General features: G+C 37.9%; 1 protein-coding gene across 3 annotated transcripts; it reads right to left on the reverse strand.

Annotated features, from left to right (window-relative positions):
• Positions 1–46: 46 nt before the first annotated feature.
• Positions 47–27,522, reverse strand: SUCLG1 (succinate-CoA ligase GDP/ADP-forming subunit alpha). 3 transcript variants are annotated; one of them, XM_053587709.1, is made up of 9 exons: positions 27,375–27,522; positions 19,529–19,632; positions 13,447–13,563; positions 11,897–12,109; positions 11,722–11,779; positions 9,254–9,337; positions 7,503–7,654; positions 1,887–2,075; positions 47–283 (listed from the first exon to the last, which is right to left on the reverse strand). In XM_053587709.1, exons 1-9 carry the CDS (start codon positions 27,454–27,456, stop codon positions 257–259), a joined length of 1,026 nt encoding a protein of 341 aa, XP_053443684.1. In that variant the 5' UTR covers positions 27,457–27,522; the 3' UTR covers positions 47–256. The 3 variants fall into 3 exon arrangements, with proteins under 3 accessions (XP_053443684.1, XP_053443685.1, XP_053443683.1); XM_053587710.1 differs by adding an exon at positions 20,999–21,327 and having other exon boundaries at positions 47–2,075; positions 27,375–27,452; XM_053587708.1 differs by having other exon boundaries at positions 47–2,075.
• Positions 27,523–27,725: the final 203 nt, after the last annotated feature.

Raw genomic sequence — 27,725 nt, forward strand, 5'->3', positions numbered from 1 at the left:
CCCAACCCTCACATTGAAATAATAACAAGTCTCCAAAACCATATTCAAATCAAATAGTAGATTTATTGGCTGCATCTGTTATATAATAAAGTGAAAATATCTCAATATAGGACATTCTCAACCTTGTTTTGGCTTCCCCTTGTACTGAAAGACCAGCAGCAGGCATATAGGGTGTCAATCACTGAACAGAAGCAATCCAGTGCTGGCTCACATGTCTAATGATTCATTCCACAGTTTTAGGAAACTGTTTTTTCTTTCATAGCATCTTCCTCTTTTCAAATTCCTTCAGAAACAGAAGAGAAGGAGAAGTGAGAGGGAAAAACAAGATAAAAATCCAAATTACATTCCTGGTCAAAATATCTCTGAAACCTATCATCTGTAGAATCTGTTGAACAACCAAATTACAGAAGTAAAATATACCAGGATGAAGGCACTCAAACACAAAATGACAGCTTTCAAATTAGTCCATGTCAGCTTGAATTTAAGAAAGCTAGATTCAGAGTTTCAGCTTTGTCTCCCAATCCCAGAAGCTAAAAGAAAGGTTTTAAATAATACTTATTTTCTCATGGCAATATTACTATTAGGAGTTGACAGACTTTATTGTGCTTGTCCAAACCTATAATGCCTTATACAAGAACTACAATCAGCCCTTTTAATAAGGCAACAGAAACAGGTTTGCTTAGTTTCCAGAGTATAAAACTACATACAGATCAGATAGGATTTGAACAAAGTGTCAAGAACCTCAAAAACATCTGAAATAAACAAATACCTTCAACAACATATTGTTTAAGGAAACAATACAGAAAATTATATTTTTCTAGCTTATAACAATTAGAGAATAGAATAAAATGTGTAGATGCCTACTGCCACTTACTGGAGTAAAACAGTTAACACCCATCTCCAATGTGAACTTAAGCATTTGCTTTTCTCCTTCCCCCACCTCACTTTCAAATGAAATTCTTCTTCCATGTTCACTAACCATCCAGATTTCTTACAAACACTACAACACAGACTGTTATATACCAAAGACAGGATCAAGCAAAGATTCAATAAAACAAGGAGCCCATTTTATTATCCCTACGACAAGGGCAAAGAATTTTCAAATTCTCTCTGAATGCTGTTCCCTTCCAGCAAAACAATCGGTGCTTCTTTTTAGCATTCTTAAGCAGGTTTTTTGTTGTTCTTTCCTTTTTTGGTCAAGACTATAACTATCATAAAAATAAAGATTGACTAAAAGCCTTAAACGTTCACACTGAAAATCACTGCAAAGAGATTATGGAAGACATCAAATGTTTTAGAATACTTTAACTCACAATGTCCTGTTAAAAAGGGAGGCAGGGAGGTTAAGAAGTCACTCCTTCAATCTGTAAATAACAACGGCTTCAAACAGCCAGGGTCAAAAACTAAAGGAACCTCCCACTGTCTTTAGATCTTCCACCCCAGCTGCTTCATCCAGTTTTTATTTCTTGTTACTCAACCCCCAATTCCTCTCCCTTGAAAACAGAAACATATGTGGTCAGGGTGGCTATATCCCAAAGGCCCTCTGTGGAAAAAACAAGACACAAAACACAAGGCAGTTGTCTGCACATCCTCTCCCTACCCCTAAAATGGAAATAATTACACTTTCGGTCTCCAAGATGCTTTTTTGTATGTCCTATATTGCCACTTAACAAAAGAATAAATCCTTATGTTTAAAGAAGAAAGTTTAAATCTGAATGCTATTCTTGATCATGCCCAATTAGGGCTTTAGGACATTAAGAGAGTTGATAAAGACTGTTAAGCTGCACATCAAAATGAGAAAAAGGCTATGGTTTCTAGGTACCCACAGTGGTTCTGTACTGAGAAGGCCTGTGACAGAGCACTCCACAGCCACCGTTGGAGCTCACCTTGTGGATGGTGGTTCCCAGCTGTGCAGGTGACATGCTGATCACAACTCCTGCACTCTGCAGGGCGGAGATCTTCTCTTTAGCTCCACCTTTTCCTCCAGCAATAATCGCCCCAGCATGACCCATCCTCCTGCCTGGAGGAGCAGTTAAACCAGCAATGAAGGACACTACAGGCTTGGCATTTGGACCCTGAGGAGAAAGTAATAGTTTAAACACACTAATGAAGAAGTCAACAAAACCTGAACTTCAAATTTGTCTCTGGCAATAAATGGTAAATGGCTTGGGCAGGGGAACGCCCATCATGCATCCTAAAAACACCAACTCAAATATTAAACTATGACTTTAACTACTACATTCTCCATTGAGTTGACTCAGCTTTCCATACAAACTAAGGAAAACAATACTGAGCAAATGTTTGTATGTATGCAATACTAAACTTCCACTTCACTGACACAAGATGTTTTACAAATACATGTTAATCATTTGAAAAATTGAAATATATATGAGGGTTGTCCAGAAAATATCCAGCCACTGTTAATACGATTTTTTTTTTTATGATATGCCTGCATACTTTCCAGATAGGCCTCATATTTTAACAAGATTTGCAATAATGATTTAAAATACAAGAATGGGTTGTTTTATTTTAACCTAATCTTGTGCCTTAATTCATTATTAGTTTACCCTTAATAAATGCACTTTAAGATGAGGTAGAAAGATATACTGGAAAGGACCTAGGATTCAATTTCCTATTGACTAAAGCTGCAGGACGGACAGGCTATATGACTTCTCCAGACTTCTGCTTCTTCATCTATGAAATGAAATGGCTAAACTAGATTGATGGCCAAGAGCCCTTTCCACGCTGACATTCTATGATGTCTAAAAAGGAAGATCAGGATTGGTTTTATTCCACAAAAATCCATTTAATGTGCACCCTCTATGTATAATTCATAAATATTACTATACTAGATTCTGAGATTAAAAAAAAATACAAAAAATACAAAAATTCCTGTGCTTTAGACTTGTAATGTAGTTGAAAAAATAACATGTATTACATCAATCAGTTAAGAGATGCCATAAAGCAATATGTGAATATACAGCTAAGTTTCACATTGCATGATAATACCACATTCATATAAGATACTAGGCAAAACAGAGAGGCCTATAGGGAATCTGAGAGCCTTCACATAGGCACCATCATCCTCCCCTAGACCAACAGCTCTCAAATCATGAGGTCTGGGGATCTCTTATACTTCTAAAAATTATTGAGGTTCTAACCTCAAAGATTAGATTGTATCTAATGACATTTAGTATATAAGAAATTATAACTGAGAAATTTTATTAATATTTGTTAATTCATTTAAAAATAACTTTAAAACTTTAAAAACTATTCCAGTGAGAAGAGTGGCAATTTCAAAACTTATTTTTTAACTCTCAAAAGTAGATTCTGATACTGATTTTCATTCAATCTGTTGCAGTATGTTATTCTGGCTGCAGTTTAAGAATAAAATCTAGCCTCACACATACATGTAGTTGGAAAAGAAAGAATGATTTTAATTTACTGCCTTACAGATAATTAAGGACATTCTTCTTTGATATTATATGATATTCTTCAAGTGGTAATTCCTGAAAAGTTAGATGTAATTTTGGAACCTGAAACCACAGCAGTGAACTTTTTGTCCCTTGTTACTTTAAAACCCATTACTCTGTCTCATACATTAAATGGATCTCATATCCACAATAATTTTGTAACACACATTAGACTATTAGGAAATACTGGTTCAATGAGTTCTGCAGATCTTCCAAATACTGACACATTCCTCATTTAATATCAACAAATCAGTCAGTAGTCTCACCACAAAGCTCATCAGAAAAGCCTTTAAGTAGGAAAAAGCTGTCAAGCTCAAGGTGGCAGACATAAGATTACTGAAATTTTAATATTCACTTGAAAGTTCAAATTTTTTATCATTAGCAACAAATATTATCAGTTGTGTTCCTTGACATGGCAGGTTCACTTTGTTCATTTTTCAGAAAATGCCCAAATTCAGAAAATACCTAAGTCCAAACAGCCAGTCTGTCTACCACTCATTCTTTCAAGTAAAATTGATGTTCCATGGAAACAGGAGCTAGTTCAGGTCACACCTCAATTGTGAAAGTGCTTTCAAAATTTCATCACAAAATCCTGACTCAAGGATCAAGATTTAATAAAATTAGTTTTTATGGCTTTATCAAGAACATTCTTAAGTGAAGCTGATTTTTCCTTTTTTTACAGGGAGTAGTGCGTGGCAACAAATGATTACCAGTGTAGTTCTACTGACTGCCCTGTTTATGCCAGGGTGTCAGCATGTAAAGTGCTTCATGTCCTCCCACTGCTCTTCCTTTATCTTCATTTTCCAGTAACCCTACACTGTTCTACCTCTGTGCCTCTGCTAAGAATATTCCCCATCCTCCCTCCTGGGATACCTGGCAAATTGCTACTTAACTTTTAAAACCTGGCTCAAGCCTCCTCTCTCCCCATCAGCCTTTCCTGACTCTCCCCCACACACACTCCACAAGGACCCTCACAATTGATCATCTCTTCAGCAACACTGCTGTGCCTTGTAAACATTTCTACTATTATATCCGGTACCCTGACTGTAACTTATCCATATGTTCCCCTACTAAACTATGAATTCTATGAACACAGAGATTATTAAGTTCTCATTCATTTCCGTATGCCTGGCACCTACTGTAATTTATTTATTCACTCATGGGCTCTTCACAGACTATGAGAATCTCATAACCAAGTGACATTAAATGTCCACTTGGTCTCTTTCCCTGACCCCCTAAAAGTGGGAATACTGCTACACTAGAAAGGAACAAGATTTCAACGATGAGCCTAGAATGTCAAAAAAATGTGCACTCTGTCTCATTGACAAAGAAGAGTTATTACAGGGTTTTAGGTGGGAAAAAATAGAATTAAAAGATTGTAGGGGAAATGTAGTCTGAAAATAAAGGGCACAGAAATGATGATGAGTGTGAAAGCCTAAAAACAGAAAGGCCAGTTAGAATGATACCAGTGGTGGTCTGAGCATACACCAAGGACTGTTAACTCTTTGTCCTTCTATAATTTGACTCCTGATCCCTCCATGTATAATGGAGAAGTCAAGCAGACCCAGGTATAAATCCCACCCAAGTTATTACCTACCACTGGCAAGTTATTAACCTCCCTGTGCCAGTTCCCTCAATCATAAAAGGAAAATCTAAATCTTACTCAAAAGGGTCAAGATAAGGACTAAACAACACAACTTTTCAGCCAGGTAGTAGCAGATAACATCTATTCACCCTATGCCAGGTATTGTGCTTTATGTAATACTTCATAAGATTCAATTTAACATAGTGCTATGTCTTATTAACCTAAATCTTTTTTTACAGAAAAGTCAGTTTTTACTTAAATTTCAAATTTTATAACTTTTCTGAATTCAAGAGAATTTTGAATTTTACTCCCATGTCCTAACAACCTACTTTATTCTTTCATTTATTTGACATTTATTGGTGCCTATTATGCCAGGAGACTGGGCTAGACACCCAGGTACCAGTTCCTTGCCATCTGTAACACAGTCTAGAGTGAGAGTCAGATGACAGCCCGCCTGCAGGAGGAATAAGCAAAGGCAATCAAGAATGAAAACTGGCATGTCGGATGGGACATGTATCTGAAAAGGCTGGAGTCATGTGAGGGACTGAAATACCATGCTAAATCTGGCCTTTTTCTAACGTGTAATGGAAAACACTGTCTGGTTTTAACCAGACACAAATGGCAGTGGTTCCTATCTCAGAAGAACATATAATCTGTGTGGCCATAAGCAGGATGGCTTGGGAGAGAAGGGGCTGGTAGGAGGAAGGAGTACAGGCAGCAAGGAAGAAACTACTAAGACAGGCCAGGTAGGACAAAATGAAAGCCCAAACCAGAGTAGAGGGATTAAATGCAGATGAGGCTCTGAATTTAGATAAACCACTGAGATCTTACAGACAGATCTGGGTAACTGAGTGGAAACAGGAGATGAGAGAGAATAAAAAACAGTTCTCAGGTCCGTGACATGAAATGTGCATTGAAGTACAATGTTGTTTACATATAATGTAATTACTTACACTTAAGGAATAGGCACAGAAAATAGATCCAAGGAGGGATAAAGAGAAGGAAAACCAGGAGGATAGACAGGATGAAGAATAATCAAAGCCACTGATGACCTCTGCAAAAACAATGTCAGGAAAGGAAGAAGATTCAAGAGCAGCAAACAGCTCAGCTCAAGAGTGCTTACTATGTGCTGGGCACTGGTCTGCTATAAGATGCCAAATCATTTAAATTTCATAATCATTACAACAATTCTAGGAGGCAAGTACTATGATATCCCTATTTTGCCAAAGAGGAAACTGAGACAGCAAAAAGTTAAGAACTATTCCCAAGGTCACACAGTTTCTAAGTGGCAGACAGAAGCTAAACTGCTGAGAACCAGGGAATGAATGAAAAGTAAGGAAAGATCCAGAGTGAGGAGAAATTTGAGACACATTTTATACAGGGAGCTAGGGCTTAAAATCAAAGAAGAAAATCAAGGATACTAAAAACAGTCCTTAAAAATTCCTTAAAAGACACACATAAATATGCATTGTTTTGTGTACACCACCCTGTAGGTGACATTATTGGTTCCTTTAACTCTCTGGTATTCATTACCTTACAGTGACATTTAATTCACTCACTCCTCAATTTTTTTTTTTTTTTACAAGCACAGAGAAGTATCTTCATCCTGTTGCCTAGCCTTCTGAAGATGCCTTTTCAATTATTCTTCAGTCTCGGAAACTCTGGAAATCATTTGCATGTTTTTCCCCCTCACAGTTCTCAGACATAGCAATGACCAAAGCACACATAAATAGGGGCTGGTGAGCACCAAGTTGCTTCACAGTCAAAGCTGTGCCTCCTCTCTCTCCTCCCACCACCCTTCTTCACCCTTGCTAAATGAAAGTATGATACAACTCCACACACACATCCTTGTTTTGCTGCTCCCTTAAGAATTAAATGTAAGGAAGCAGCAAAACAAGGAAAGCCTCCAGAGAATGCAGATGGTAAACTTTTCTGCTTGACCTATGAAGAGCAATGACATTCTACACTGAATGAAAGACTAAGGCTAGAAGGAGGCAAGATCCTGGAAGAGGTTACAAGGAATAGGATATTCAGCCTTGAAAAAGAGAAAGGACACTTAATCCCCAAGACACTCCTTCCCAAAGAACACCAAACATGAGTGAAAATATAAGTCCACATGTCAAGTCGGGGCTTTCAGGCTGACAGAATGTTCTCTGTTCAGCAGGAGGCCAATGTACCTACCATAAAGTATAGGGTGATGCATGGGGCGAAGGGTTCAGAGCACAGAAGTACAGAACAGGTATTGTGGGAAGGGGCAAGACAAGCGGCCCAATAAGTCCAGCGAATCTCCTGAGTGTCTGGTACAGAGGGCCTAGCTTAGAAAGGTTCAATCTTGTCTTTCATGTTTTCCTGAAAAATTAACCTTTGAAAACATAAAAATGACTTCTAAAACCTCTGGTATCATTTGAAAGCAAGGAGCTATATAGTTCCAAACCCAAACTTACTGAATTATGTTGCTTCAAATAGTCTGCAGCACTTTCTTCTGCATTACCACCAATTTCACCAATCAATATGATGCCTTCTGTGGATGAGTCTTTCAGAAAGATTTCAAGGCAGTCAATAAAATCTGTTCCATTAAACGGATCACCTCCAATACCTGAAAAAGTCAAAGAATACCAACATAAATGGAAAATTTAAGAATGAACTATGAAATTCAGGTCAAGAAATGGTGTTTCAATTGGCTTCTTATTTTACCTACCCCTCCTCCCTAATATTTGTATATACTTTATCATCACTCACGCATTTAACATTCATCATGAAATGCTATTTATTCCTATTTATAATACTGTATGAATGCTAAATGGTGGTTGGTTGTTCTTTCTGTTTTAGCTCCTTAATCAAGCCTCTTCCCACCTACAAAATTAATCATACTTAACTCTTTAGAAATGAGTATTTATTTTGTGTATTTATGTTGTATTTATGTGTATTTATGTTGCCTGATGATGTTGAACCAGAGAAAATAAATATTTAATAAATTTCTTTGTGCAAAGAAACTACCTGATGAGGGATACTACAGAAAACCACTCTCAAGTTTTAAGACACAAGTGCCAGTGAGTGACAGGGTGAAGGGTATCCTGATCCCTCTTGCGTTGGAACCAGAGTAGGTGATGACAGAGCCTGCATACAGGGGCTTTACTATGAGCACTTAACATTTAAGAATGAGTACTTGGCAGGATTAAAGGTAATCATTCCCTACATATTGGATGCTGCTTTAAAAATTTTTTTATTACTTATTTTTTTCTTAGAGATTGAGTCTTGCTCTGTCCCCCAGGCTGGAGTGCAGTACCACAATCATAGCTCCATCACAGTAAATTATCCTGGGCCTAAGATTAGAGTTTTACACACAGAAAGACTCGATTTATTGTTTACAAAATTTAATTTATGAATTTAGATCTTAATAAAATACTCTATGTCTATACTTTAACATTTATTTTATTACAAAAAGATATATCTGAAAAACATTTAAAAGATATTCTAAGGATTTGAAGGAATATTAATAAAAAATGAGAAATTTCCCGGGCTTTTGGCAACAAATACTAAAATTATTTTAAATGTAAAAACTTGCTGGAATATTTATTTAGACAGAGTCTTACTCTGTTGCCTAGGTTAGAGTGCCATGTCATTAGGCTAGCTCACGGCAACATCAAACTCCTGGGTTAAGTGATCCTCCTGCCTCATCCTTCTCAGTAGCTAAGACTACAGAATTTTTAGTTTTTTTAAAGCAGGAGGCAGTATGGCATGGCAAAAAGAAATTTTTAGGGGAACTTAACCTTCCTCAACTTTAATTTTTCTACCAATAAGGCTATAAAACTACAACTTTCTAGCTCAGAGATGTTTTGAGAATGAGATGGAATGGCCACTGAACATAGTTACAATAACGAAAGTCCTAATATGAGGAACCACTTCCTCACATCAATGAAAATAAATGATATTGTCAGGCACCATATTCTAAGGCTCTCAGAAACCACATGTCCCAAGATATCTTTTCCTCAAAGTAGAAATTAAATCTTGGACTATGAATTTAAAAAATTTTAAAACATACAGAACACATAAGCAAATTAAATCCAAGATCATAACATCTTTTCCATAAAATAGTATCAAAACCTCTTATAAACAAGAAATCAGTAATTATTATTATATTCATTCAATGAAAACACTACATTCCAATAAAATGGTTTTAGCAAAAATCCCTCACCAATGCACAAAGACTGCCCCAATCCAACTTGTGTTGTTTGGTGAACCGCTTCATAAGTTAGGGTGCCAGATCTGGACACAATACCTTTAGGAAAAGTATTCAAAACTATTAAGATTGTGCTATCATACGGCAAACTAAATTACAAATACTTTTAGTAATTAAGATGGGCATATATAAAATTCATTCCATGATTTACCATCCAAGTCAATAATATCTTCAAATGATGAAGTAAGAAAGGGCTTAAATCACAGCAAATAAAAGTGAATCTAGTCACTTCCTTTAATAATATTCAATTACCAGATATGCAATTGTATTAGCTGTCATTAATACAAACCAGAAAGTCACTATACAATTATACTGCTATCACATGTTTCATCCAGAAATACTCAAGGAACTGAAAACTTCTTCCCTTCCCTAAACTCTTTTTTTTTTTTTTTTTTTTTTTTGTAGAGACAGAGTCTCACTTTATGGCCCTCGGTAGAGTGCCGTGGCCTCACACAGCTCACAGCAACCTCCAACTCCTGGGCTTAAGCGACTCTCTTGCCTCAGCCTCCCGAGTAGCTGGGACTACAGGCGCCCGCCACAACGCCCGGCTATTTTTTCGGTGTAGTTTGGCTGGGGCTGGGTTTGGACCCACCACCCTCGGTATATGGGGCCGGTGCCTTACCGACTGAGCCACAGGCGCCGCCCCCTTCCCTAAACTCTTAAGGATCTGAAGTCAACAAGACTACTGAGACTATTTGCAATGGTATCAAAATAGTAATAATTAGTACAAATAACCATCTTTCCCTTTTTACCCCCTCAAAAATCTTGTAGTGTCACAGGTTTTTTTCTTTTGGGTGAATATTTAGGGGAACATATCCTTAATTAAAAGTAGTCTCCAAGAGGACTGTCTCATTAAAGTGTTACCATCATTTATAGAGCCAAGGTCTAAGCTAGAACTTCCCGCAATTCTGTTTAGGTTTATGGGAACCTTACAAAGCAGGGCAGTGATTAGAGAGACAACTCAGCACTGAGCACTCCTTCCATGCCCACCTCAAGACTGTAGCAGTAATTATTCAAAGCAGACTAAAGGATATAAGCAATACCTTGTACAAGTATGTACAAGAGCAACCATGATTATGTGGATCAGGCCCCAGTGGAATTCAGATAGCCTATAAAGCTCCCTGTAACTTCCCTCATAAGAGAACCTATCAAGTCCACAATGGCAGCTCTAAGAGACATTAGTAATAAAGAAAAATCATGACCTTTAACTCAACTATATCAACTACAAAACTGACATTCACCAACCATGATGATTATTCTTGTTTAGTCAAGGTATACAGACAAAAACACTGTAAACACCTATTATTTTGGAAAAATAATATAGCTTAAAAGAAAGTTTAGGTATAAAGAGTCCAAAAATAGGTATAATGTGGCTAACTTTGAAATGTTAATTTGGCTATTTTCTTGAGCAACTAACCAAATAGTAAATTTTGGAAGAATGTATTTTCCCAAAACATTTTGATAAAGTTTATGATATTTAAGAAAGCAAAGTAATTCTTGGAAAGGACATAGAAGGACTAACAATAAAAATATTGAGAGCACAAAAATCTGACAAAGGGCTATATCCAGAATATTTATAGGATGCCTATAATCAACAATAAGAACACAAACGACCCAACAAAAAACAAGTGGGCAAAAAACTGGAACAGATACTTTACAAAAGAAGACCTGTAAGTAAGCACATGTAAAGGTACTCTATCAAGAATATGCTAATGTAAACTGCAATGAGATACCATTTCGCTCCTGGTAATGGCTAAATTTAAAAAGACTAATGATACTAAATGTTTGTAAAGATATGGAGCAAATGGAGCTCTTCAACAATGATGGTAAGAATACAAAATGATACAGCCACTTCAATGAACTATTTAGCAAATTCTTAAAATATTGAACATATTCAACTCTATGGCTTAGCAATTCCCTTCCTAGGTCTTTTGCCTAAGAGAAATAAAAACCTATCCGCAAAAAGACACATGCACAAATGTCCATGTAATCATTGTTTATAAGGCTCAATCTGGAAACAACCCAAATGCCCATTACTGGGAGAATGGATAAATAAAGCTGTGATATAATCATATAACAGAACACTACTTAGCATTAATATTACTCAACAATAACATGAAATGAACTACTAATTCATGCCAACACAGGGAAGAATCCCATAGAGTGCTAAATAGAGAAAAAAAAAAAAAAATCTTTAATCCCTCACCCTCGAAATCTTCATTGATTCTGTAGAATTAGAATTTTTTCTCAAACTCATTATATTTAGGATATAGAATCAATCTCCTACAAAACTTCCTTGGTAAATTCTACTAAAGTTAAATTAATTAAAGTGAACTTGATATGGACAGTCACAAATTCTCTTTGTGAGTTTTGAGAGTTTAGAGAAAAGAATTTTTTGTTTTAATCTATAGTGACATACTCACCAACTCTTCCTTTCTTATGAATATGGCCAGGCATTATGCCAATTTTGCATTCTCCAGGCTGAAAGAAAGTAAAGTTGCACAAAAAATTTTAAAAAGTCATTCATAAGTCATATACACAAATGTACTTGGACTGATCCAAAACTGTTCTGAGCTTCTTCTTATATTTTGCACTCACATTGATGACTCCAGGGCAGTTTGGCCCAATTAGCCTTGTTGTTCCCTGGCGCAGCAGTCTGTGCTTGACACGTACCATATCCTGCTGTGGGATACCTTCAGTAATACACACAACCAGTGGCATTTCTGCCTCAATAGCTTCATTAATGGCGGCGGCAGCAAAAGGTGGAGGAACATAAATGACAGAAGCTGTTGCTCCTGTCTGTTCTTTGGCCTGAAACATTAACCATGAAGCACTTTGTTTCTGGGTAAGTCATAAACATTGTAAAATAAATTCAGTACCAAGACTCTAACAGGGACTTAAGACACCACCAGGAGACAGAGCAGTCTTCATTCTTCCCATTCTCAAGTTCCCTACATTGGCAGAAAAGAACAGAGTTAAGCATAGCCTCTTCTCTGCTCCCTTTGAATGCCATCCTGAATTGAAACGTTCTGTGATATCTCACTCCCTCAGGTTATGATACGTCAGTAAATCTAAACACACTGTTTGTGTTCCCTCATTACTGTGACATGCTCAATTTTGTTCTACGCCAGCCTCACAATGACCAAGACACTATACGACCTGTTCACTACCAAAAACCCTGCATTTCCTCAGAAGAACAAGAACTAGGGAGTCTCCATGTGTTTAGAAATCAGCTCTCAAACACCTATATAAAAATACAATAGGACCTCTCTAAGTGGAACACCTATGGAATTATAATAAACTGGTCAACATACAGAGATGGTCAACATAAGGAACTAGACCTACTGTACTAATATGTACATGTGGTGCCTATCTGATCTATGAAAATTAGGTCAACTTAAGGAGGAAATCAATGTAGAGAGGTAGATACATACCTCATATCCTCATGTAATTTAAGATACACATCAAAACCTTTCAGAAGGCTGTGCCATGGAATTTACAATGGATTCAAATATTAACCTACAGAACATACAAGTATAACTAGAAGACTGGGCAGAAGTAAAAGACAATGTCTTTGAGAATCAGCCCTGAATAATTCCTCACAACCTCAAAGACTGAGATTTCTTGACTGCATCCCTAATAAAAAGAGATAGTGAAAGTCAAATGATATTAACAGATCAACCATAAATGAAGCAGCCATAAATGAAGCTAGGGGTTAAAAATAAGTTTTTAAAAGCTCTGCTGAAAATGATGATTAGGGAGAGGTGGAAGAAAAGAAATAAAAACTAAGTTGGAACCAAAAGAAGTGAAATCATAGGCACATAGGTATTTATTGAAAAGATACCCTATAGTTCTCTACCTCTTATGGCTATACATACTCCCAGAAGCTGTACTACTAAGATGTAGGAAGGAATGGATAATAAACCAAATAGAAGCCTGACCACCGCACTTCTTCCCTTTATAGTGGTTCATATCTATAAATAAAAATGACATGTTGGTTTTATTGCAACTGAAATTTCTCTAGGATACTGAATTTTCAAATAGCAAGTGACTTTCTCAAAAAGGACACAATTAAGATCTTCGCCCAACAAAAGCTCACTCTTTCCTCTGCTTTTCTTTTCTTGCCAAACTCAGGTACCATTAATTACCTCCTTCACAGTATTGAAGACTGGTAAGCCCAGGTGCGTCTGTCCTCCTTTCCCTGGAGTGGTTCCTCCAACGAGTTTGGTGCCATAGTCCAAAGCCTGCTGGCTATGAAAGGTGCCCTGAGGGAAAAAGCGCAAGACCCATGAGAAAAGGCAAACTGGGAAGCCTAAGGAGAAGTAGAGGCAATCCTAGCAACTTAGGGAGAAAAAATAGGTTTTATTCCCAAACAGTAACATATATCCAACATTTCTGTCAACTTAACAAACACAGCTTTAAACCTTGAAGCAAAACAAGCTCTGCAAAGCCAAAATAGCTATAAAAAAGGGTCTCCTTTTATTTCATTTTCAAACTTGGCTGATGATCAGAAACACGCTGGTGTTATACTTAAAAGAAATTCTCCTTTTCATTATTTCTTGTCCTCAAACTCCTCTTTACCCAGTATAAAATCCATGGTAGACCATTACATTCACACAAGAACCTTGGCTTTCTCTCACTTCCATTTATACATCTGGCAAAACTACAACCCAGGTTAAATCCAGTTTTCTACCTATTCTAAGACCAAACTTATGCAATCAAATAGTAGCTAGGAAAAAAATAAAACCTCAAAGCTATGCTAATTGGTCTCACTTTAAATTAACGATCACTGATCTTAAGTGAGCCTTTACCTCTGTGTTCTCAAAGTCCTATATTTCCTTATCTGTTCACCTTCCCTCCTCAACCTTAGCATTTTGACATTTTGAATACAATTTTTTCTTATGGGTGGTCTTCTGGTGTTTTCTAACACATTTAGTAGCAGCCCTGGCCTCTACCCATTAGATGTCAGTACCCACCCTCCCTCCTATGCCATCTAGTTGTGACAACCAAAAATGGTTCCAGAAATGAAAACATTCTTATTCACTAAGCATCTGGGGCTTTATTTTCCCTGGTTTTCTTCTTCTCCTTCTCTGTCTCCTCAGACTTCCTTTTTCCATCTAAATTCATGCCTTTGGTGATGTCATCCCTTATCATGGTGGTAAATATCCATATGGTGACCCTCCCACATACATGTACAGACACACACACCACACATATCTACCTGAGATCTTTGTCTTGAACTCCATACTCACATTGTCAACTGCCTATCTGACATTTCCACTTGGAGAACTAGTAGACATCTCAAACTCAACATGCCCTTAACTGAGTTTCTGATCACTCCAGCCCCTACACTATCCTATCTCAGTGAAAAACAACTCCACTTCTTACAGATGTTCACACCGAAAATACTGAAGCCATTCTAGATTCTTTCTTTTATATCCCATATTAGATCCATTAGTAAATTTTATTGCCCTACCTTCAAACATATTCAACAACCTCTCCCCCTTCTACAGTACCACCTTGGTCTAAATCTCCCTAACTCTGAAAGGATTGTTTCCCTTGCTCCTTTTTAATCTAATCTGCACACCAGCCACCATGATCCTGTTAAAACAAGGAAGATCATGTCACTGTGCTCAAATACTTGGATTATTTTAGACGTCAATCATAGTAAAAACCTAACTCCTTACACTGGCCTACAAGTCAATATCCAACCTGCCTCCCTACTCAGAACCTCCCGTACCTGCCTGCTCATTTCACTCCAGCCACGCTGGTCTTGCAGCTTCCACAAATAGCAGGCACTAGCATGCCTCATGGCCTCACTGCACCCTCTGCATGTAATACACTTCCCTTAGATAACCATTTGGTTTACTCCCATATCTCCTCTGGATTTTGACTGCCCTCTACCATTCTGACTGCCATGAGTCTATCCACATATGCATATTCTCCTTTTCTTGATGTATTTGTTCCCATAGTAATTATACTTTCTAACATATCATCTACTCATTGATTTTACTGATGTTCAAATTTCTCTACTCCAGTTCAATAAAATGTAAATTCTATGAAAACAGTGATTTCTGACTGTTTTGTTCATTGTATCATGTACATAATCAACACATTACATACAGTAGGCACTCAATAAATAGTTGTTGGAAAAATGAATGGCTCTATGTGTCATTTAAGAACCTAAATATGCTGACCCAACTATTCATATTCTATTAAAGGCATAAAAATTGAGGCCTTAAGAAGGACTTCAGAAATTCAGATTCTTTTCAAAATAAGAAACTTGGCCCTAAGCCTCTTAACTGACTTGTCTAACGTTGGAGACAGAGTTTTAGAATGAACCACATTTCAACGGTCTCTCTCTGAAAACAGTGCTATTCAAAGTGTGGTTTGCAGACTCTTGCTGGTCTGCAATGAAATAAAAGCAAAAAAGAAGAAGAAAAGAAAGGCAAGAAGCAAAAAGGAAGGAAGAAAGGGAGGAAGGAAGAAAAGGGGGGAAAGAGGGAGGGAAAATCTAATTAATAAAAAAGTAAAATATGTTTGCCAACATAGCAGTATGACATTGCTGCACCTTCTACTATATTTTATAAAAGTATCAGTCCACATTAGATTGGTCTTTCACTCCAGATAGTACTAGACTACACTGCCAAGGAAATTCAAATGGATCAAATTCTAGTTCTGATTTAGTGCTAAACAGGAATAACATCTCCATTCAAAATAAGCTTATTTTCTTCCTTTCCCCATTATTACCAGCCAGTACACAGTTAGAAATAGAAATAATTTTAGTACATCATAAAATCCACTGAAAGAAATTAGATAGCATCCATTTGAAATCTGCATTGCTAAAATCTACTTAAAATACAAGTATTTTTCATTCATATGTAGAACAATGTGTGTACTAAAAAAATGAACTGAGACAAAATGCACATTTACTATTGAGGTAAGCTCTAAATTTCAGACCTCATCATTACCTCTATAATAACTGAAATCTGAATCAACAAACTGCAAGCCAATTACAGCTGTCAGTTGCTTTAAAAACAAAACCAAAACCATGGAAAGTGAATAAGAAACAATATAATTGCTGATAAATTAAAGAAACTGAAACCAACCTTGGATTTAAATATTTAGTCAAACCATCACCTAATTTAGAAAGCAATGACAGTTCTATATAGTGCTTATACATGGAAAATGGTTCTTACAAAAGAGCCTAAGCTTTACGTGTCATAGGATCATATGAAGTATAGCAAAGAGAAAAATAAAACCAAACAAAACAAGCTTACATTGAGAATTTGAGTTAATTAAGCATTTGATTTTACGCTAATAATATTAATATACAACAAAAAACAGACATTGTGGTGCGCTCCTATAATCCCAGCTACTCAGGAGCAAGAGATGGGAAGACTGCTTGAGCCCAGGAATTCCACACCAGCCTGAGTAATACAGTAAGACTGTTTCCATAAAATGAAAAAGAAAAAAATATATCTATATATAAATTGGGAAGGGATGATCAAATGCACTTCAAATCTTGGATGAGCATCTACTCTCCTTAGAATGTATATAAGGAAAGTGATTTCATAAAATGTCTTGTTATAAAAATGAGTAAGGCAATTTTACCTATGAACAAAATTTCAGGGTTTTGCATATGTTTGTTTTTCTATTGGTGGTGGATTTTTTTTCCCTAAGACTACTGTTGACTGAAAGATTATTTTCTTTTTACATTTTTTTTATTATTATTAAATCATAGTTGTGTACATTAATGCGATCATGGGGCACCATACACTGCCCCATTATAGACCATTATATTATAGACCATTTGACATATTTTCATCACACTGGTTAACATAGCCTTCCTGGCATTTTCTGGAAGATTATTTTCTTTTTACATTTTTTTTTATTATTATTAAATCATAGTTGTGTACATTAATGCGATCATGGGGCACCATACACTGCCCCATTATAGACCATTTGACATATTTTGGTCACACTGGTTAACATAGCCTTCCTGGCATTTTCTTAGTTATTGTGTTAAGACATTTGTATTCTACATATACTAAGTTTCATATGTACCCTTGTAAGATGCACCATAGATGTAATCCCACTGGAAGATTATTTTTAAGAGAGTAGCAGAGTAGAAGAAAAAGATGAAAGGTCCACTGCAAACCACATTTCTGTGTTGGTTACTTTGGGAAAAAGTCAAAAAAGTCAAATGCAAAAAGATATTTTACATGAAACAATCTGCTAACCAAATTTTTCTTTTTAAAAAAAGAACTGAATAGTTTTAAAATAATTCCTAACATTTCCTTTTCTTTCTTGAGATAGTGTTACTCTGTTGTCCAAGGCTGGAGTGCCATGGTGTCAGCCTAGCTCACAGCCACCTCAAACTCCTAGGTTCAAGTGATCCTCCTGCCTTAGCCTCCCAAGTAACTGGAACTACAGGTACCTGCCACAACACCTGGTTATTTTTTTCTATTTTTTTAGTAGAGATGGGGTCTCTCTCTTGCTCAGCCTGGTTTCAAACTCCTGAGCTCAAGGGAATCCTCCTTCCTCAGCTTCCCAGAGTGCTAGGATTGCAGGTATGAGCCACCATGTATGGCCAAGGGTTAGGAAACTATAGTCCATAAGATTTGGCTTTGTAAATTAAGTTTTATGGGACCAAGCACACCCATCATTGACATATTTCCTATGACTTCTGTTACATTTGCACTGAGTAGGTATAACAGAGAGATCATGTAACACATTAAGCCTAAAATGACAAGAGATCATGTAACACACTAAGCCTAAAATGTTCACAATTTGGCCTTTTATAAAATAAGCTTGCTGACTTCTGCACTAGATAACCAAAATCTACAGAAATAACATTTCTTTTAATTATAGAAAAATCATTAAGAAATTAAAAAAAAACATTAACTCCTTTTATCTTGCCATAGTTCCTTTACTAATGAAGAAAGGAATATTCTGGGTAAAGACATAATTATGCTCTAATTGATTTGGTAGTACTCCCTCATTTACAAAATTCTGTGCATCTACTATGGTGGGAGTATAAATTTATTCAAATGTTTTAAAGGGCAAGTTAGTAGTAGCTATTAAAATTTTAAATACATAGAACCTTTGCTATCCCACTTTTAAGAATCTATTTTATATGCTCAAAGCCTGTAGCTCAAGCGGCTAAGGCGCCAGCCACATACACCGAGGCTGGTGGTTCAAATCTAGCCCAGGCACGCCAAATGACAATGACAACTATAACCAAATGACAGCTGAGTGTTGTGGCGTGCACCTGAAGTCCCAACTACTTGGGAGGCAGCAAGAAGATCACTTAAACCCAAGAGTTTGAGGTTGTTGTGAGCAGTGATGCCATGGCACTCTACCCAGGGCAACAGCTTGAGACTCTGTCTCAAAAAAAAAAATAAAAACTATTTTATAGATATTTGCACTATACATAATATATTGCATGTTATGTAAATATATATAGTTCTCTAGAATAAACTCTGTAAAATACACATTATATAACACATTTTAGTTGTGTGTGAAAACAAAAATATCTGGATGGACACATGCCAACTTACTAACAGAAGGAATTCCTGAGTTAGATGGTACAAAATTTTATTGCAAAATTACATTACCGATATATTTAAACTTCTGCAAATTCTATGATGTAGACAAGAGAGAGGGAAAGAGAATGAATATAAATGAATGAGAACAAATTAAAATACTTCAGGAAATTCTGACTGCTAGTCCCAAACCATTGCCCCAGAGACAGGGTAAGATGAGAAAAGTCAATGTACTAATTCTTTTGCCTGTCTCATTTCTAATGGGTGGAGCATTTCTCTACAACAAATGTGGATTCTGTGTTTAACTATATTTCCATTTATGTATATTTTGTTTTTGTTCAAGACATAAACATAAGCAATCTACTTTACTTAGTGCTTAATCAAACAAATGATGATCTGTTCTAGTGTTGGAGGAAAACCAGTAGTGTTGTATAATACTAGGTAAAAGACAGTATGTAGTTTTCCAACACAGTATACTCCCAGGGATTTTCAAGGTAAGTGTTAACAAAATTTCATCTTACAGGCACCCAACCTCCCACTAAGATACAACTCCATTGCTATACAATATAGTTTACTGCAACAATTATATATTATTAATTTTGTGGTATCAAAAATAAAAAAATAGTTACATCTTGTTATAGCTGTAGTCTACACTTTAAAACAAAAATCTAGATATACATACCTGCTTACCAGTGAAACCCTGGCAGATAACCTTCGTGTTTTTATCAATATAGAGATGTTTCCGTGAAGCTGTATAGGAACAATGCCGGATTCCATTCTGTGGCACTAAGAAGGAAGAAAATATGACACGTTATAATTCTTCCAAACTTTTGAATTATCAACTCAACGACAAAACCCTCTAATTCAAGAGTTATCTTGTGCTCATGGCAAATTTAAATGTCACTTTTTAAATGAGACACATCGACCACAGAAATTTGGAAATTTCGAAAAACAAACAAAAAAGACAGTGTTCTGCTCTCTAAGATCCCTTCTTTGAAGATAATTACAATCTTAATAGTTTTTCCCTGAGTTGAAAAAGAAAAGCTGAAGTTTATCATTTTTATTCCTCAGAAAGAAAACTGGGGCTCAAAGACAAATGGCTCAAAGTAAATCCAGGAACTGAAAACTAGGTATCATCCCCACTAATAATGTTTATAAACAGCCACAGTCTTTCCCATTTAACCCTACTTTTTCAATCCTGCAAACTATAGGTAAGCTAAGAGGCAATTTTTTTTCAGAGATAAAAACTACTGTACAATTCATTCCCCAATAATAATATATTAAATCATAGAATAACTTATCTAAAATCTAATCTGAAATCACTTAATTTGATTTCTTCTGATGTAAAACTCAAGAACTCATATGTAAAAGAAATAGGAAAAATAGGGTGTTGCCTGTGGCTCAAAGGAGTAGGGCACCGGCCCCATATGCCAGAGGTGGCAGGTTCAAATCCAGCCCCGGCCAAAAACTACAAAAAAAAAAAAAAAAGAAAGAAAAGAAAGAAATAGGAAAGTAGACAAGTAAGAAAAACTTGTAAACAAAAGAAAAAACATCCAAGTTGTTTTCAGAAACCAATCTGAAGAAAAATTGAAAAATCTAACCAGTTACTACAACCAACTCCCCATATTTCAAAAGTAGTAGGAAGGAGAACACAGATGACTAAAAAACTATGGGTTACTTTCTAACATTCTATTAGAGCCACCAACCTGCCTTCTCTGTGGCCCATTTCTGACCCCTTCAAAGTAGCTAGACTTCTACACACCACTGAGGTAAGCCTGTGAAAGCTAGCTCCCGAAAAGAACATCCTGTCACATATTTGTCCAAGGCCTTGAATCACTGCCTCAGGACCGCCTCAATCCTCAGACCTAAGGTTCCATTTAGAACATGCTCTGGCAGGGGTATTTGGAGTCCCCTACACCTTAAGGGAAGAGATAGGTCCAGATTTTGCCATTACCATCCAAGAAAAGGAGGAGCATTTGGCACATACAAGAATTGCTGGGTAACTGACAGCTACATGATTGGATTATATACTGTGCTAAATAAGGGGCCATGAGGATATTTGTGTGTCAAGTCCTGGCCCAGTGGACATAGCTAAGCAGCTGACCCTAGGCCAGTGGACATCACAACAGGGATTTACTGCCTGAGAACCTACCCCCACTGAGCTGTGCAGCAGACTCCATCCCATTCAGTGCTCAGGGTCCATTCCTGCTCCCTGTTCTTCCACCTAGATTCCACAGCCACAATATGCAAGAGCTTTACTATTGCCTTTCCTCCCCTATTCCACCAGTCTCTCCCACTCCTGGAATCTTCAATAAAAGGTTCAATAAAATCTTCAATAAAAGGTCCATCTGTCATGAGTTTTCAGACGAGAATGTAGATTTAATTACAAGACCAGATGATAAGATCAAAATTTCTAGAGTATATATTTTCTAAAAGAAAATACTTCTTTTTATAGGTAATGTTTGGTCTTCCACAAGTACTCTAATAAGAAAAAAGACAAGAAAACAAGATCACATTCTGTGTTGAGAAGAAAACTGTATGATGCCAAAGTTATCATTGATACTGAAATGAGAAAATGAGATACTGAAAACCTATTATAGCATAATCAAGTACAGATACTAGTTCCTGGGGTTGTTATGGCCACTCACTTATTCTATCAAGATTTCATGCATTTTTTTTTTTTTTTGAGACAGTCTCATTATGTCACCCTCAGTAGAGTGCTGTCACGTCACAGCTCACAGCAACCTCAAACTCTTGGGCTTAAGCGATTCTCTTGCCTCAGCCTCCCAAGTAGCTGGGACTACAGGTGCCCACCACAACACCCAGCTATTTTTTGTTGCAGTTGTCATTGTTGTTTAGCTGGCCCAGGTCAGGTTCAAACCCACCACCCTCGGTGTATATGGCTGGCACTGTAACCACTGTGCAACAGGCGCGGAGCCCTCAATCAAGATTTGAGAAGCACTTATGCCGCACCGCAATGCCAGGTATCAAGGATAAAGTTGAATAAGATTGTCCCAGCCCCCAAAGAGTACACAATCTATCTGAACTGACATAGAAGTGGGCCATTAACTGCACAATGTGAAAAGTACTACGATAGAAACAGGCCCTGGGAATTGAGGGTAGATAAACTGCTCTATCACAAAGTACAGAATTCTGTGTGTGTGAGAGAGGCAGGGATTATAAGGTGAAGGAATAAATTCCTCATTGGGACTACTTCTAAACTGAGCCCTTGATTATTAGCAGCTCACTCCTAAAACCCCCAATACTTGACCTTTAAGCTCCTAAAGAAAGTAAAGAGGTTCACCTGGTTTTGGGCATGGTTTTGAACTCTCCACAAAAACAAACACTCTTTAACTCCACCTTAGTTGTGGCCCATTCAACCCAACTTAGCTCTGTATCATCCAGACTGATACTTGGACCTGCACAGTAGGGATCATCAGGCACAGCAGGTCCAGACAAGGAACCACCAGCCATTATATGCTTCCTTTTCTGGCATACTGCTCTAAGACATATAGGCAAACTAAATGAGAAATGTTGGCAATGAAAATACCCTCTGAAACCCAGCAGAAAACCTTGGGGAGCCCAGCAAGCCATGATTTGTACCCTAAACACCATGACACCTTGTCAATCCCAGAAACTCAGCCTACAGGAAACGATGAACCACTACTCTCTGCCCTTTACAACAAGAATGGTCTCCCACCTGCTGTGGCTGTGAGGACACGAAGGTGAGCTGTACATTGTAATAATATTCCTCACCTTTATTTTTGCCTTCTCTATGGCCTTAGGTAACACACTCTAGCCATGACCAACTCTCACTCTCCTGCTATTCCATGTCACACCTAATAACTGGTGGATATATTTAAAGTAATATTGTTATTAAATCAATGCTAAGTCTTACCATTGTTGATATCACAGAATGAAGGAAATTCTTTTTTGCTTTATATTTGCATTCAGATGGAAAAATGTAAAATATGCTTACATTCCAAACAAAACTCACCAAATTTTAAATGATGTATGTCATTCTCCTCATTCTTTCCTACTTTATGTAATTTACGGCCCAGAATCAAGGGCTGCAGGCTCCCCACAGAAAATGGCCTCCCCCATCCCCATCACTGCACCTCTTCACCTTCATCCTTCCACCACTCACTTTAACTTTGGGCTGGTAAAAAGTGTAAACTTAGCTGCTGTAAATATTAAATCAGTCACACTGACTCTTGGTAATTGCTTTCCCTAATTAATTTCTTCTCCACCCAAATAATCAAATGTTTTAAGTAATAAAAATAGTCTATTCAGGGCAGTGCCTGTGGCTTAGTGGGCAGGGCGCTGCCCCCATATACTGATGGTGGTGGGTTCAAACCCGACCCGGGCCTAACTTCAACAAAAAAATAGCCAGGCGTTGTGGCAGACGCCTGTAGTCCCAGCTACTTGGGAGGCTGAGGCAAGGAAATTGCCTAAGACCAGGAGTTGGAGGTTGCTGTGAGCTGTGTGATGCCACGGCACTCTACCAAGGGCGATAAAGTGAAACTCTGTCTCTACAAAAAATAATAATAATAATAGCCTATTCAACTTCTGCTGAAGAGTATAAAGCAATTCATAACGCAAATCTTCAACTGTCTCTCTAGTCCTTAAACAGATTCATTTTGACTTTAAATACAAACCTGATCTCTATGACAAAGTTATCAAATTATTAGTGTAAACTATTTCCTAAAGTTAAGTTTAAAACACGGGGCATGTAGTAGTAGCCATACCATCTTACAAATCTCTAACTTTTCAATTAGAGATTCAATGCACTCAACTTCCTGAGAATTTCACTTACACTAATTCCATATGAAGTCACATTTGAATAAAACATTATGCAGAAGGGAATCCCTAAGTCCTCACATGATATACATGCCTTGTGAATACAGTGGCAGGGGGAGTTTGTAGGGGTTCTGAGATTAAGAAGAATGGAACCTGCGGACACTTTCGTGAAGTATATGGTAAACACCATCACAGTTTGCTAATGAGTATACATCACTCTTTTTATTGCATTATTTTTAAATAAAATTACTTAAGGTCAAATTTACTTCAGGATTATGTCAAGAATCATCTAAATACTTTTAAAACTTCTAACTTCAAATTCCATGAGAGTAAAAACTATGTCTTGTTTCTTCTGGTGTCTCCCCTGGTATATGGTGCAGTGCCTTACACAGGGTAGGTGCATGAGAAACATTCCACTGAATTTCAGGAAGAGACGGGTCTACAAAAGAAACACATCAAATTAAGTATCAAAAGGTCCATCTTTTTTGAATGTGAATTAGAAAATGTTAATCTTTAACTCCTACTTTTGAGAAAAGAGGAAAAAAATCCCTGTATCTGTTTTTGTACCTACAAGGATCATAGGTGTCCCTAAAGTTTGTGTAGAGACTGCACAGACGTTTAGCCCTAATCCTGCTGGTGGTCCCTAAAGCCTATTTTGTACTTCTGAAATAAAGATTTGGTTCTTAGATGCAATGGTAACAGATACTAGTATCACAAACATCACTATTGAGGCTCTCTTTTCCCACTCTACACTTCTTATTGCCTCCCCTATTCTAAAAACAGGCTTGCACACTTAGCAAACACATAGAAAAGGCAGGCAGCATCTTTGAGAAGGACAGTCAATTTTGAGTGGAGTAGCCAAAAGGTGAGACCTTCAAAACAGGAAGCTTCAAGTACCATGTGGCATATGCTGGTGGAAGGATACCACAATCCATACCACATGGATTCTAAAACCCCTTCTGGAAGCTTTCTAAGTTTATTTCCTCATCAACAAACAAAGGTGTGGGGCCTGCTGGATTGTAAAATTCACTTTCTGGCATTAAAAGGCCATAATTCTGAAGTTCAAAAGACTTTTCTAAAAGACTCAATTTATAGAAATTCCTGACATGTTTAAAAAGACCTTTCATTGCTTTATACTTCTTAAAAAACTTCATTATCTCAATTTCAAAGGTGTTTATAAAATCTTACACTTTCTCACAGAAGTCTTTCTCCATTATTAATTTTATTTTTTCTTCTCACTTCAATTGGCTTCTTTTCCGCTTTTCATAAGCTATAAAACTGGAGTTTAGGGCTCAGCACCTGTAGCACCGTGGTTAGGGTGCTGGCCACTTACAGGGAGGCTTGCGGATTTGAACACAACCCACGCCTGCTAAACAACGACTACTGCAACAACAACAACAAAAAATAGCCAGATGTTGTGGCAGGCGCCTGTAGTCCCAGCTACTTGGGAGAGTGAGGCAAGAGAACTGCCTAAGCCCAAGAGTTTGAGATTGCTGTGAGCTGTGATGCCACAGCGCTCTACTGAGGGCAACATAGTAAGACTCTGTCTCAAAAAAAAAACAACTAGAGTTCTGTTTCTGCCTTTCCAACAGGGCTCTGAAAGACCTCTCTCAGTGTTTTGTTGTTTTATTTTTTAAACTCAAATCAATATTGCAACACCTATGACCTTCAGCACATAATGTGCAATCAAGACAACAAAATTCCCTAACATCTCCAGTTCTATTAACCCCAAAGCCCAAATAATTATGACCCCCTAAAAAAGGTTTGCAAGGTAATGTTGTGGCTACTATTTTTCTAGTGGGAGTGAAAAATGGGATTAGAAAATGTGGCATGGGAAAGAAGAGTCAGAGGTTTGCAGATTTAGAGGTGCTTATGTACTAACATTGTTATCTGAAACCACTCTAATATAGAAGATAATCTTGGCTTAGATCCCATACCTCTCAGACCCCTAATAACAAGTTAATCACATGACTTAGAGAATTTGACACCACTCCAGCAACAGAAAGATAAACCAGATGATCTCTAAGACATCGCGATCCAATCCTGGGAGTGTAGGCAGAAAGAACTTCCAGTTTTGAAGATTGTTAAGTACTGCTAAGGATGTATTAAGAATTGAATCTTTTGGACATTCTTCCCTTCTTCTCTAGATTCTCCTCCTAATAAGACAGCAGACCCAAGGATAGGATCTTTCAGAACCTCAGATCAACAAAAACCCAGCAGAGAAAGACATAGGTAAGCAACTATTTCCTAGTCTTCCTCACCTCAGTGGCTGTGCTACACAACTGGCATTTTACTTCCTAACCCACACTATACTCAAGAGTAAGCTGGTTTAGGCCTATGCCGAATACTACTTCATTCTTGGTGTTCGAACTATTGACCAAATGACTGGGTACAACTATTCCTGTTTTTACTTGTGCTCATTAACAGTCTCAGCTGTCCTTTAAATTACACAATAGGAATCTCCAGAAAACTTTCCCAAATAAACTGTTTCCTCCTTGCCAAAGTTATCTAGCCAGACCTTCGACCTCAAGTGATTTGGACTCAAATAGCTAACTATTTGAGCTATTGAGCTATTTGAGCTATTGAGTGCAGACTCATCACTGTACATTTTTAGAATGTAATCTTCTCAAGAAAGGAATTAAGGCTCACCCATTATTCAGAACAAGCAGGAAAATTAGGAAGAAAGAAAACTAATATTAGTTGAGTATCTATTACACATCAGACGTGTTATATAAATTGCTTCACTTATTCTGCACAGAACCCAGATCATCCTGTACATCATTTTTAAGATGAAGTTTTTTTCGCTTTTTATCATCTCTTAAATCAGAATGCATCTAACAACCAATGGCATGTCACAAATTTAGTCATCATCTTCCATTGATGAACAAAATAATGGCGCACCTTACAAGAGATGATGCTTCAGATTCATTGACATATGGTATTCTTTTCATGTAACTGGAAACAATAGCTGAGAAACAGATTAAGAAAAGTGCTCAGGGTAATAACACAGATTGTAAAAGGACTAGCCAGACTTCAAACCTTCATGTGGCTAGTTCCAAAGTTTCTTCCTACTATAACCTATCTAACAAGCACAGAGACTTTGAACACGGTGAAAATTTTCAACAGTCAGCATTCCTCAGACTTTAAGTTTAAGGGAACTGAAGTGTTCACACAACAGCCTGGTGGGGACACTGCAAATCAAATGATTCAAGTCTCAGCCAACCCTAAGTTTCCAGGAGTCTACAGGGCCATACTGATACTGGACGCAGAAACCATTTTTCCCATGACCCTGTAATCCACAGAAGGGGCCCTCACCCTCCAGCTTCATACTCAGTACCCTTCCCCGACCTCTTAGCAGACGCTCATTCTCCCAACTATGTTCATCCTGGACTTCTCCACCCCTCTCTCCAAATAAGGCCAATACAGGCGCCACCCCCACTTCCGCCACTCGTCACTGCGGGGGGACGGGGAGGAGAGCAAGCTCCCAAGTGTGAAGAGCTCCCAGACCCGAATCGGCCGCCCTACCTCCCCAACCACCAGCGGCCTAAGTTATCTCCCTGTCCCATGCACACCAAAGCTCCCTCATCCCGGACAGTCCCGGACTCCGAGCAGGAGCCCGAACAGCTCCCGGCCCTTTACGAACTCCCGCCCTGGAGGGCCCAGACGCTGGGCAGGGTAGCTCCCCAAACCCGGGTAGGCCAGGACGGCGGACTTCCAGCCGGACTCACGGAGCAAGCTGCGCGACAGCAGGCGGGCGGCTGTTAGGCCACTGTTGCCCGAGACCATGGTAGCGGCGAGTGCGGCGGTCATCTGCCAATGACACTCTCAGGCCCCCGGGGGCCTGACAGGGGCCTGCAGGAGGTGGAGGGTGGCCAGAGCATTAGCCTGAACAGATTTTTTTTCCACAGAGGTTCCTCACTGAACAGTGGGCAACGCATCTTATCAGAGAAGAAGAAAATAACTCGGGTCTGCCTCAAAAATGTGAACTTAGCATTAATTATAACCGGAGCTCAGGGGACGCCCCAGGCGAGCAGGCCGCCGCGCGGCCTTGTGGGCAATGTAGTTGGACTGCGGGGCGG

Source organism: Nycticebus coucang, chromosome 4 (genome assembly GCF_027406575.1).
Source record: "Nycticebus coucang isolate mNycCou1 chromosome 4, mNycCou1.pri, whole genome shotgun sequence".
Lineage (NCBI taxonomy): Eukaryota > Metazoa > Chordata > Mammalia > Primates > Lorisidae > Nycticebus > Nycticebus coucang.